General features: G+C 42.3%; 1 protein-coding gene across 1 annotated transcript; it reads right to left on the bottom strand.

Annotated features, from left to right (window-relative positions):
• Positions 1–9280: 9280 nt before the first annotated feature.
• LOC127004288 (dentin sialophosphoprotein-like) lies at positions 9281–13818 on the bottom strand. Its single transcript, XM_050871850.1, is given in 3 exon segments — positions 9281–13334; positions 13337–13707; positions 13812–13818. Coding segments are annotated over 3 exon segments (4290 nt in total). The 3' UTR covers positions 9281–9422.
• Positions 13819–13885: the final 67 nt, after the last annotated feature.

Below are 13885 nucleotides of genomic sequence, written 5' to 3'. Positions count from 1 at the left end.
TATTATTCACCCTCATCACCACTGCCTGGGCCTTTGGCTCACATTCCCTTCAAAACCTTTCACCAGTTCTGTTCCAAGGAAAGTATAGTTTAAATTATTTCAGTGTAAAGAGCAAGTCATATTATCCACCAGGACTGTGTAACAATTATAATCAGCGATCTTATAAATTAACAAAACAACTGTCTGCAACAGGACTAATATTCTTAATGCAAAATTGACTATAATTGATGACATTTGTCATTCTTGCTTGCATATTATTGATACTAATGACCGTTTCCTATGTGTAGACAATCATAATTTAGCCATGCAATGTAACAGCAGGTTGCCTGAGCATGATCGATAATGGACACCTTAGACCTGGGTACTGTGACTATACCAATTGCCAGTCATTAACCTCACTAAATGAGCTTGGTGCTCATATGATGGAGGATAGACACAACCCCTAACTGACACCCTTTACCCATTCACTTCTGGGGGGATGAAGGGTATGAATTAAAGCTGATACCCTTTCACTTCTGGGTGGATAAAGGGTGCAGATTAAAGCTGATACTCATTCACTTCTGGGTGGACAAAGGGTATGGATTAAAGGAGACTGCCCATCTGTCTCTACTCCACCCAGGAATCAAACCTGAAACCTCTCAGTTGTGAGGCAAATGCGTTAACCACTGCACTACAAGATTCGTAGGTGAAAAGTGAGACACGGAAGGACAAGTGCTAAGGTGTTTACAGTCAGGGGGACCAAGCTAGACTGACTAGACATGCGCCACCCAGTCAGCTTTGTTTCCACCCCCCACCGACCGACATGCATGTACTCTCGGCAGACCAACTTCCAAACCAAACCCCGCACTTATCAAACTTGTTCAGTAAATCCCTGCATATGCCAGACTGGCTCAAAGAGTTACTTAAAACCAAATTCACTATATTGAAATCCGTAAAAGCAAGAGTTTACTGTATATGACAACTGTGACTAATGTAACTGAAAGATGTAAATTAGGAGAGATGGAAAAATGAGAGAAAATATGCAAACTAGGTGAGGTGTCCATCATACACCCTAAAATATATGCTTTCCAATGATGTGTCCTTTGTGTTTTCCTACAATGCAAGGCAGTCTGCTGCCTGTATTCTTGCAAAGTGCCCATATTGGGAACGGTTTCACTTTTGTTCTGTGTTCCCTCTTCTTTACTAACTTGCCTCATCATTTAGTGAAAAATGGGTAAAAGGTACTATTTATTTTCATTTACCTTTCGAAAGAAACAGATGAAAGCCTTTTAAGCCCCTTAAATATCTAAATTGGGATGTTAATGTATATAATTATGAGTAACGAGATGATGTACTGGATTTTGAAGAGGATTCCTCAACAACTAACCACACAACATCAGCCAAGTTGTCAAAAAATCAGCTGAGTACAGCAAGCCATTATGCACGGCTTTCATGGATTATGAGAAAACACATGACTCACTTGAAACTTAAGCAGTCTGCATATGCAGGCACTCAGGAGGTAGGGGATAAATGAACCTCCTCATGAAAAGTGAGAAAAATTAAGAGATGTTACATAAGGTGACAGGGTAAAAAATATTCATGGTTTGCTTAGAGGAAATGAAATAATTTGCTGGGGCAAGAAGGAGTGCACTATGGTCAAATCACTTCAGCTATTTTTCTAGCCCCTAGCTGAGTAAGTCAGGTTGCTGATGATTGGCTGTCGGTGGGCGGGGTGTCTGACATCTCAGTCACCCAACACAATCGTGTAGGTTCAGAAAATATTCCTATTTCTTTAATTAACTCATCTGTTACACAAGATAGGTAAATTTTGTTGACATCAATAGATTAAGCAATGATTGTACAATTAAAACACCATTTTCAACACTTGCTAGTAAAAACAAAAGTAATTGTGGTGATTAGAAGTCAGAGAAAAACTTTTAATGTTTATTACCACATTTTACTTATTACTGATATTTACAGCAATTATATAGAGTAAATTTTAATACAATTGTACTTTCAAGTTTTAGATAAAGTGTAACACAAGAGGAGGCATGGAAGGATTTGTAAAAAGTGGAATCATTAAATGTTATTCTCTGACATCTACTCACCATAATTACTGCATTTTTTACCCTACAGAGTTTTGAAAATAGTTATAATTTTACAATCACTGCCAATAATGTCATTGAAATTTGCCTATCTTGTGTAACAGATGAGGTAAGTAAAGAAACATAAATATTTTCTGAATTTAAGAGATTGTGTTGGGCGACGGAGACATCAAACACCCCACTCACCAACAGCCAATCAGAGGCATCCTTACTTATTCAGCTAGAGATCCAGCCACTGCTGGGAGGAATCCAGCTTAAGTGAATAGACTATAGTTTGTTATAGGTAGGGAGAAGGATGTTGGGAAAGCCCTTTGTCGTGTAATGCAACAGCAATCATTGAAGATGCTGCTGCTGCTGATGTGAGACTAAACTTTTCTGCTTTAACAAATTTGAAATTGCAAAGAGAATTTGATCTATTTCTTTTAAAGCCTCCCAAGCAAGTGACACTCACTTTGTGGGGTAAGAGTGTGCTGCAGATTTCATAATTAAGTAAGAATCACAAGGTCATGTCTAGCTAACCCACAGGTTGTTTGACATAGGTTCATTATTTATGAGTAACTATGAAACACAAACTGACCTTAACTTTACACTTGTTTGTTACCAATATTATTTTTTTAACTGATTTTTTTTAAAGCTATTGTTCCACTTTAACAACTTTGCATATTAGGTATAGTTAACATGTATAAATGATGGGTTTGTGAAAAATGACCCTTATTAATTATCATAATTACTAGAGCTATCTTTCAGTAATTGTATAAAAAATTATAAGGCACCTTGATGCTTGGCTTTGGGCACCGGTCTTTACTTGGGCCGTGCAGAGGAGCCGGCAAGTCACCACGCTTGCTTATGTTTACTTGGACATTATACTCCTTTGCACATCATTACCTTCGCACATCATTACAAATATTCTCAGTTGCATGGTCAACTGCCACCACTACTGGGACTTTTGGTAGCATTACTGCACAGTCTGAGTTTGAGAGGTTTTACTCTAAATTATTTGAACTTTGTAACTATGACAACAGTATGATTACTCATGCATTAGTGGAATATGCTAGATCATCAAAATGTTGAAGCACAAAAATGAAACTACAAAATACAATGATAGTCACTTTTGCATGGTGTCTTCCCAAACACAAGTGACGAAATCAGCGACTACATGTCCTAGAATACTTAGTAGAAAATTAACAGATGTCCATGTTTTTACTTGACTGTGAATAGTTAAGATGTGTAGATGCCCAATATATTAACATATATTGTGGCCAAAATGATATTTCTATGACTGCTAATCCCTGAACGTCACAATATATTGTACCTGCATGTATAACTCTAGGTTCTTGTTTTCCGTCGTAGCTACTCACTGTTTGAGAATACCCCGAGGTACGTTAGGGAGACCTAGCTGCCAGGAAGACCTGTTAGGACTATTAAGGGCCATGCTAGGACCAGTCTCAAGGTCACCTCAGCATGCAGCCAGCAGTCATGAAATTAACTCTTAAAAATCAGTTTAAATCTGAACACAACAGTATTTAGTATACACACAGATGACATAATTCTGAATAGTATTGCTGATCTGAACAAGCCTGAAATCAACTACTATAGTCTCTTTACATGTATAATGCTTAGTTGACCTTAAGTAGTGTCCCAGGATTCCAGGCTGAAGTCTGTAATATAAAACAATAGTTATTTAAATAGTTGTCTACTAAAGTAATCAAGAGTCATGTTGCTATGATTATTAACTGCCATGAATTAGTTACAAGTTTGGAGACCATGTACAGACTGCGTGGAGGTGACCTTTTGCAATTCTCCCAAGTAACATGTGTTTGGGTAACAAGTATGTGCTTGGGTTTTATTTGGTTGTAAAATGGCTTTACTCATAGTTTGCTTCATTTATTTAACCTAATTTTTCACAAATTTTGTTGTCACTTTAAAATCAACATTTCATAACATATGCCACTAATCCCCAAACACTGGTTTTACAAAAAGAGGCATGGGATTAAGACTAGTAAATATGACTGACAAGTAAAATATAAAAAGAGACAGTGCAGTGCTAAATTATTCATTGTTCCAGTAATTTAAAATCACAAGACAGAATATAGTTAAGTGCTTTAAACTTAACAAATAAATATGATTCAGTAGTATCCCGAAGAATAGAAATTTTGAGCCTTCTTAATACTGGAATATTTAGTTAATGATATTCAGAAGTACAAAATTCTCAGGCTATGAAGTACAGTGCTTACTTGCATTTTGCACTTTTTTTGTGTGTGAAATCACATTAAGGTTAAGGCAGCATAGAGACCAAACCTTAGATTTCACATAAAAACGGTCATATTTCTCTGCCGCATAACCTGATAAACAGCACTTGAGACCACAGGTGTTACGGAATAGTTACTTTTGCTATAAAAAGGTGAACTAATGTAGCCTTTGTACCCTGTAAAGTGATGCTTAGTAACTGGACTGAATGGCAAGTAGACTGTCATATGAATTGCACTTACATAAGGGTGCTTCAAAAAGTCATGGTGGCATCAATTCGCCAGAACAGTTGGCTGTTACAATACAATGCAGACAAACCTGCTCTTTGCTGGTGGAGAATTTCTCCTAGGTCTACACACATCCCCAAAAAAGAGGAGCATGGGCACCAGATGTGACAATCGACAGAAGCAGCCTTAGTTACTGCAACATGATGCTCAGCTGCTGCCTGTCATGTTTGGTTATACTTTACATCATCCCTACTACTGTTAGCACTACCAGGCAGTGTTTTGTGTGATTTTCACTCCTTACTGAATCTGCCTGATAACACATTGCCAGCATCAGTTTCTGGAGGAAATAATGGTGGTGGTGGACCACTACAACACCACAATGATGCCAAGAAATGTGCATAACAAGGGTGCAGAGTTGGGACCAATTGTATTTTTCCTGTTCATAGTTCACTTAACATCTTGCAAATTTACATTAAAAAAAGGCACCAATTACTTGCAAAATGCAAGAGAGCACTTTAACAGAAAATTTGTTCATCAGCAGCACACACTGAAATACCACAAGAATTAACTTTACTTTTACTTTTTAAACATAATTGGCATAAATATGCCTCAATGTAGTTAGAGCCTAATAATGCTCTAGCAGAATTTTGTCATATTGGGTTAATATTACCCACACATTTAATAACACATTGTGATAACTAAAATGCACACTTGCAGGGTGAGACCAAGCCTTCACCCAAGACTGCTGTTACCTTGAACCATTAGATAGTGCACCTCCTGTGTTAAGTAATGCCAAGTCAAAAGCATAGTCATATGTATTGCTTTCTATGTTAATGCAAAATTGAAATGTCAAAGCAGACTAAGGTCAGAATTCCCAAGCATCTTAGACTAAAGAGTCCCATCAGGCTTCTAACAGCCCCCTACCACAACACTTAGCTTAGTGGGAGTGTGAGCTAGACTAGAGTGCATGGTTAATTGTTCCCTGTCCTATTGAGCTGCTCACACCTGTTCTGCAATTTTGTTCAAAAAAGCTTTCACACTTATTTTTATGCTAATTCAAAGGGTAATGTTTGATTGTTGGCAGTAAAAAGGATAAGAATTAATTTATTATTGAAGGGCCAGCAAACTACTTGAGCTGGTAATATCTGTGTAATACTTTTGTCCTGTCAAGTCTGATAAGTAGTAGGGCCATACCTAATTCTTATTTTTAACATTGCACATTAGAAAATTCCCTGCACTAGCTTGGCATCTCACATATATTTTAATTGGTAAAAATTTTAGTACCAAAGTTCCCCTTGATTTTTTGGTAAATTACCACTATTACATATTATTATTATTATTTCATCATAATAGTACATATTATTTTATCAATTATTTTTATTATTATTATTATTATTATTATATTTTGATTACATTATTATTATTATTATTATTATTATTATTATTATTATTATTATTATTATCATCATCTATTTAAGGTTTCTACTATTTCTTAAAGAAATCTGTGTTTAATCTAAATCAGTACCAATAAAATGGTAATTGAAATAGTTTACTTATGCTGAAGCTTGGCATGTATGTCCTTGTGGAAATCTGTAAATTGTCCAATTGTTTTTGTGAACCTAACTGCTATCAGTTTACTGGCAAATTTTTAGTATACCTTTTTTTCAATATCACATATGAATAGTTTTATGCAACAAAAGGTGTATATGCCCGTGTAAAAGTCAAGACTTAAATAAAGGTGAAAATTTAGGGATTATTACATGGAATCAACTTGTCAGGGACCAAAATTTATATTGAAATAAAGACCATGCCATTAGTAAAGACTAATCAATCTTATAGCACATTACAGCAAATTTCAGAACATATGCTAATGTTTAGACATATAAAAAACAAAAGTGTAGCCATGTGTACAAGCACCCAATGCCAAAACACATGAAACCTGGAAGCTGAAACAACTGCTGGCTTTATCAGATTCAGTCCCATACCCTTACATTTCAGCTAGGGAATGAAACCCTTTATACCCATGGATTCCACCTAACAAAACTGGCAATCTGCCCATGGATTTATTCAGGTTCTAAGGGGAAAGCCCTTTTCTCCTTAAAAACATATACTGTCATTTACATGCAATTTGGATTTTTTAATTTAGATGGATCAACTTTTACATGACTGACTTTTACACAAGTGTATAATGATCAATCCATTGTTGTATAACTTAACCTATTAACTAAGATACACTGTGGTATATATTGTTTTTTGAATTATACTACAGTAAACCCTCTATAAATTGGACCTCTATATTTTGAATTCAGATATATCCATAAATCAGACCAAAATCAGAGCTATACAGTGCTTGTCTTGACAGCATCACGATAGATGTTGTAAATAAGTCTTAAGATTTGGTTTGTGGCTAGGAATTCAGCACAAGTCAGGACCGCGTCATTTCAAAACAAAGGCTGCCTGTCTCTCACGTCCCTTCTGAACCCTCACTAGCACAGAGCAGGAGGAATGTAGACACTCATTCGATGACTTTCTTTTTCAAATGGATAGACACAGGAAATAGTTCATGTTTAAATTGAACAATAGTTAAGATTTGTGTGTACCAGATACAACTCGTAACCTTATACACCCTAGCTTTCTCTAATGCATGGCCCTTACCACCCTGTTGCAGAAGACAGTACTCCAGAGCCATATAAATCTATATTTAAACAGCCCTTCTCTGCCCCAGCTCCTTTGTGGTGTCTTAATCTTTTATGCAAGAAATAATCAGAATCATTGATCAACCTGGAACAGCCTTGCTTGTCTATGCACATTTTTTTTTTTTTTCGGATTCTTCGCTCTCAGATAAGGTTTCCCCCAATTAGTCCAATTTATAAAGGGTTTACTGTATGTCTTTGACTTTGTTATTTTATAAGTTCCAAGCAAGAATATATAAATAACAGTTGCCAGTAGAGAATACTGACAGTAACAGGTTTATGAGAATGTTATTATTGTCAATAGCTTTTATATGCTTTCAGGTGTAAATTGTGGCAGATTTTGTCTAGTAATTGCATAAGAATGTATTTGTATCCCAATTGGCATACCAAAATATTTTAACATTTTTGCTAGTTCATTAATGAACTTGCATATAATTAATATTTAATAATAACTTTCACAAAGAGATGTAGTGGTAAATTTGTAGACACATGTACTGAACTACAATAATCATATTCCAAATTATATCAGGATACCCATTATTATTATTTAGCATTGATCACTTCCTCACTTTTGACCTCTAATACTCTTCATCAGGTGAATCAGCCCGTGGGACTCCCTCATCAGAGCACCGCCATGTTCTGGAGTCCCGCACCAGACAAACCCCTGAGCCAACAAAAATCAGTCAGGGATCTCTTGTTGGCACACCAGTATCCACAATCTCCTCAGAACCCAAATCTTATTCTCAGGAGCAACCAAAGTCTTCTGCTGCCACAACTGTAGAGTCTAAGTTTGATGATAAATTAGCAGATAAAAAATCTTCCACTACAGCAGAGGTTAAATTCCAAGACACCAAGTCTGAATCAAAGATACCTGAAGCCAAATCATTAGACAAGGAGGCTAAAGGTATTGAACCTATTACTCAAGACACCAAGACAGATAAACCACTAGCAGAAGATAAGGATCATACCAAACCAACAGATGTAAAATCATTAGATTCAAAATCATCTGACTCCAAGGTACCAGAAGTGAAGCCTCTTGAAACTAAGGTACCAGAAGTGAAGCCTCTTGAAACTAAGGTACCAGAAATGAAGCCTCTTGAAACTAAGGTACCAGAAGTGAAACCCCTTGAGTCTAAGATACCAGAGGCAAAGCCATTTGAATCCAAGGATCCAGAAGTAAAACCATTGGACTCTAAAGCTCCAGTGACAAAACCAAGTGACTCGCTTGTGTCAGAGTCTAAGTCTACATTGTCTTCAGACTACAAGACAGCTGACGTGATACCGACAGAATCCAAAAAATCAGACTCTGTTCTTGATTCCAAGCCATTCTCTTCTTTGCCTTCACAGCAACAGCAGCAGAAAGCCCCTTCCAGCCCACCTGCACCCACTCAGGCTTCTCCTATGGACTTTATTCCTCCATCAGGTATTTCTCGGGTTGGGTCTCATGACTCTTTAGCAGATGCATGTTCCTCCCCCTCTAGCTATGATATCATGCATGATTTTCCTGCTTCATATCTTTCGGAATCACATCTTCACACTGTGCCTGATATCCTTAATAATTTTTCAAAACCCTACCCTGACACAAATGATGAGAATATTTCAGCACACACTTTCCAAGAAACTGAGCAGGAAAGTAATATTTATGCAGATGCCTCGCAAACCCGCAATGAAACTGATTCTGCTGTGTATTCCCCCTCTCCTATGCAGTCTCATTCATCCTTACAGGAGGAACACTCACTCACATCATTCCCTGATGAAGATCACTTGCCTGCTCAATCCTTTAGTGAACGAGCACTGTCTGAGGAGGGACTTTCCATATCACAGGATGATGGAGTTCATTTCCCTTCTCATGAGGAAGAAAAATTTTCAAACATCACTGATGATGAGGATGACTGTTACTCCCCAGTAGTTAGACATGAAAGACATGAAACATTCCAGTCATCAGCTGAAGCCTCAGACAATGGTCTTAGCCCATTCTCACACCAGCATGATTATCACTCTACTGTAAACTCTGTATTTCCTACATCTTTTCCTGAGTACCAACTTCTTCAGACAGAATCCCCTGCCCTTGAAGTAGAATCCCAAATTCATGAGACAGAGTCCACACACCTTGAGGCAGAACCCCAAAGTCTTGAAACACAGTCCACAGCCTTTCAGCTAGAATCCCAAATTCATGAGACAGAGTCCACAGCCCTTAAAATAGAAACCCAAATTCTTGAGACAGAATCCCCAGCTCTTGAGGCAGAATCCCCAGCCCTTGAGGCAGAATCTCCAGCTTTTGAGACAGAATCTCCAGCTTTTGAGGCAGAATCCCCAGCTCTTGAGGCAGAATCTCCAGCTCTTGAGGCTGAATCCCCAGCTTTTGAGGCAGAATCCCCAGCTTTTGAGGCAGAATCCCCAGCTCTTGAGGCAGAATCCCCAGCTCTTGAGGCTGAATCCCCAGCTCTTGAGGCTGAATCCCCAGCTCTTGAGGCTGAATCCCCAGCTCTTGAGGCTGAATCCCCAGCTCTTGAGGCTGAATCCCCAGCTCTTGAGGCTGAATCCCCAGCTCTTGAGGCAGAATCCCCAGCTCTTGAGGCAGAATCCCCAGCTCTTGAGGCAGAATCCCCAGCTCTTGAGGCAGAATCCCCATCTCTTGAGGCAGAATCACCAGCTATTGAGGCAGAATCCCCAGCTCTTGAGGCAGAATCCCCAGCTCTTGAGGCAGAATCCCCAACTCTTGACACAGAATCTCCAGCTCTTGAGGCAGAATCCCCAGCTCTTGAGGCAGAATCCCCAGCTCTTGAGGCAGAATCCCCAGCTCTTGAGGCAGAATCCCCAGCTCTTGAGGCAGAATCCCCAGCTCTTGAGGCAGAATCCCCAGCTCTTGAGGCAGAATCCCCAGCTCTTGAGGCAGAATCCCCAGCTCTTGAGGCAGAATCCCCAGCTCTTGCGGCAGAATCCCCAGCTCTTGAGGCTGAATCCCCAGCTCTTGAGGCTGAATCCCCAGCTCTTGAGGGAGAATCCCCAGCTCTGGAGGCAGAATCCCCAGCTCTGGAGGCAGAATCACCAGCTCTTGAGGCAGAATCACCAGCTCTTGAGGCAGAATCACCAGCTCTTGAGGCAGAATTCCCATCTCTTGAGGCAGAATCCCCAGCTCTTGAGGCAGAATCCCCAGCTCTTGAGGCTGAATCCCCAGCTCTTGAGGCTGAATCCCCAGCTCTTGAGGCAGAATCCCCAGCTCTTGAGGTAGAATCCCCAGCTCTTGAGGCTGAATCCCCAGCTCTTGAGGCTGAATCCCCAGCTCTTGAGGCAGAATCCCCAGCTCTTGAGGCAGAATCCCTAGCTCTTGAGGCAGAATCCCCAGCTCTTGAGGCAGAATCCCCAGCTCTTGAGGCAGAATCCCCAGCTCTTGAGGCAGAATCCCCAGCTCTTGAGGCAGAATCCCCACCTCTTGAGGCAGAATCTCCAGCTCTTGAGGCAGAATCTCCATCTTTTGAGGCGGAATCCCCATCTCTTGAGGCGGAATCCCCATCTCTTGAGGCAGAATCCCCATCTCTTGAGGCAGAATCCCCATCTCTTGAGGCAGAATCCCCATCTCTTGAGGCAGAATCCCCATCTCTTGAGGCAGAATCCCCATCTCTTGAGGCAGAATCCCCATCTCTTGAGGCAGAAATCCCAACTCTTGAGGCAGAATCCCCATCTCTTGAGGCGGAATCCCCATCTCTTGAGGCAGAATCCCCATCTCTTGAGGCAGAATCACCAGCTCTTGAGGCAGAATCACCAACTCTTGAGGCAGAATCACCAGCTCTTGAGGCAGAATCACCAACTCTTGAGGCAGAATCCCCAGCTCTTGAGGCAGAATCCCCAGCTCTTGAGGCAGAATCCACAGCTCTTGAGGCAGAATCCACAGCTCTTGAGGCAGAATCCCCAGCTCTTGAGGCAGAATCCCCAGCTCTTGAGGCAGAATCCTCAGTTCTTGAGGCAGAATCCCCAGCTCTTGAGGCAGAATCCCCAGCTCTTGAGGCAGAATCCCCATCTCTTGAGGCAGAATCCCCAGCTCTTGAGGCAGAATCCCCAGCTCTTGAGGCAGAATCCCCAGCTCTTGAGGCAGAATCCCTATCTCTTGAGGCAGAATCCCCATCTCTTGAGGCAGAATCCCCAGCTCTTGAGGCAGAATCCCCAGCTCTTGAGGTAGAATCCCCAGCTCTTGAGGCAGAATCCCCAGCTCTTGAGGCAGAATCCCCAGCTCTTGAGGCAGAATCCCCAGCTCTTGAGGCAGAATCCCCAGCTCTTGAGGCAGAATCCCCAGCTCTTGAGGCAGAATCCCCAGCTCTTGAAACAGAATTCTCAGCTCTTGAGACAGAATCCCCAGCTCTTGAGACAGAATCCCCAGCTCTTGAGACAGAATCCCCAGCTCTTGAGACAGAATCCCCAGCTCTTGAGGCTGAATCCCCAGCTCTTGAGGCAGAATCCCCAGCTCTTGAGGCAGAATCCCCAGCTCTTGAGGCAGAATCCCCAGCTCTTGAGGCAGAATCCCCAGCTCTTGAGGCAGAATCCCCAGCTCTTGAGGCAGAATCCCCAGCTCTTGAGGCAGAATCCCCAGCTCTTGAGGCAGAATCCCCAGCTCTTGAGGCAGAATCCCCAGCTCTTGAGGCAGAATCTCCAGTTCTTGAGGCAGAATCCCCAGCTCTTGAGGCAGAATCCCCAGCTCTTGAGGCAGAATCCCTAGCTCTTGAGGCAGAATCCCCAGCTCTTGAGGCAGAATCTCCGGCTCTTGAGGCAAAATCCCCAGCTCTTGAGGCAGAATCCCCAGCTCTTGAGGCAGAATCCCCAGCTCTTGAGGCAGAATCCCCAGCTCTTGAGGCAGAATCCCCAGCTCTTGAGGCAGAATCCCCAGCTCTTGAGGCAGAATCCCCAGCTCTTGAGGCAGAATCCCCAGCTCTTGAGGCAGAATCCCCAACTTTTGAGGCAGAATTCTCAGCTCTTGAGGCAGAATCCCCAGCTCTTGTGGCAGAATCCCCAGCTCTTGAGGCAGAATCTCCAGCTCTTGAGGCAGAATCCTCAGCTCTTGAGGCAGAATCACCAACTCTTGAGGCAGAATCCCCAGCTCTTGAGGCAGAATCCCCAGCTCTTGAGGCAGAATCCTCAGCTCTTGAGGCAGAATCCTCAGCTCTTGAGGCAGAATCCTCAGCTCTTGAGGCTGAATCCTCAGCTCTTGAGGCAGAATCACCAACTCTTGAGGCAGAATCCCCAGCTCTTGAGGCAGAATCCTCAGCTCTTGAGGCAGATTCCTCAGCTCTTGAGGCAGAATCCCCAGCTCTTGAGGCAGAATTCCCAGTTCTAGAGGCAGAATCACCAGCTCTTGAGGCAGAATTCCCAGTTCTAGAGGCAGAATCCCCAGCTCTTGAGGCAGAATTCCCAGTTCTAGAGGCAGAATCACCAGCTCTTGAGGCAGAATTCCCAGTTCTAGAGGCAGAATCACCAGCTCTTGAGGCAGAATCCCCAGCTCTTGAGGCAGAATTCCCAGTTCTAGAGGCAGAATCACCAGCTCTTGAGGAAGAATCACCAGCTCTTGAGGCAGAATCCCCAGCTCTTGAGGCAGAATCCCCAGCTCTTGAGGCAGAATCCCCAGCTCTTGACACAGAATCCCCAGCTCTTGAGGCAGAATCCCTAGCTCTTGAGGCAGAATCACCAGCTCTTGAGGCAGAATCACCAGCTCTTGAGGTAGAATCACCAACTCTTGAGGCAGAATCCCCAGCTCTTGAGGCAGAATCACCAGCTCTTGAGGCAGAATCACCAGCTCTTGAGGCAGAATCACCAGCTCTTGAGGCAGAATCACCAGCTCTTGAGGCAGAATCACCAACTCTTGAGGCAGAATTCATAGTTCTTGAGGCAGAATTCCCAGTTCTTGAGGCAGAATCACCAGCTCTTGAGGCAGAATCACCAGCTCTTGAGGCAGAATCCCCAGCTCTTGAGGCAGAATCCCCAGCTCTTGAGGCAGAATCCCCAGCTCTTGAGGCAGAATCCCCAGCTCTTGAAGCAGAATCCCCAATTCTTGAAGCAGAATCACCAGCTCTTGACTCAGAATCATTTGCCTTCAAGGCAGAATCCCCAGTTTTTGAGGCCGAATTCCCAGTTCTTGAGGCAGAATCACCAGCTCTTGAGGCAGAATCACTAGCTCTTGAGGAAGAATCACCAGCTCTTGAGGCAGAATCCCCAGCTCTTGAAGCAGAATCACCAGCTCTTGAGGCAGAATCCCTAGCTCTTGAAGCAGAATCCCTAGCTCTTGAGGCAGAATCCCCAGCTTTTGAGACAGAATCCCCAGCTCTTGAGGCAGAATGCCCAGCTCTTGAGGCAGAATCCCCAGCTCTTGAGGCAGAATCCCCAGCTCTTGAGGCAGAATCCCCAGATCTTGAGGCAGAATTCCCAGCTTATGAGACAGAATCCCTGGCTCTTGAGGAAGAATCTCCAGCTCTTGAGGCAGAATCCTTTACTTTTGAAACAGAATCCCCGGCTCTTGGGGCAGACTCTCTAGCTCTTGAGGCAGAATCCCCAGCTCTTGAAGCAGAATCCTTTACTCTCCATTCAGAATTCCAAGCTCCTAAGACAGAATCTGCTCTTGAGGCAGAATCTCTAGCTCTTGAGGCAGAAT

This window comes from Eriocheir sinensis, chromosome 27, assembly GCF_024679095.1.
Source record: "Eriocheir sinensis breed Jianghai 21 chromosome 27, ASM2467909v1, whole genome shotgun sequence".
In the NCBI taxonomy this organism is placed as follows: Eukaryota; Metazoa; Arthropoda; class Malacostraca; order Decapoda; family Varunidae; genus Eriocheir; species Eriocheir sinensis.
The sequence above is the reverse complement of the archived record's forward strand: the minus strand, read 5'-3'. Positions and strand labels throughout refer to the sequence as shown.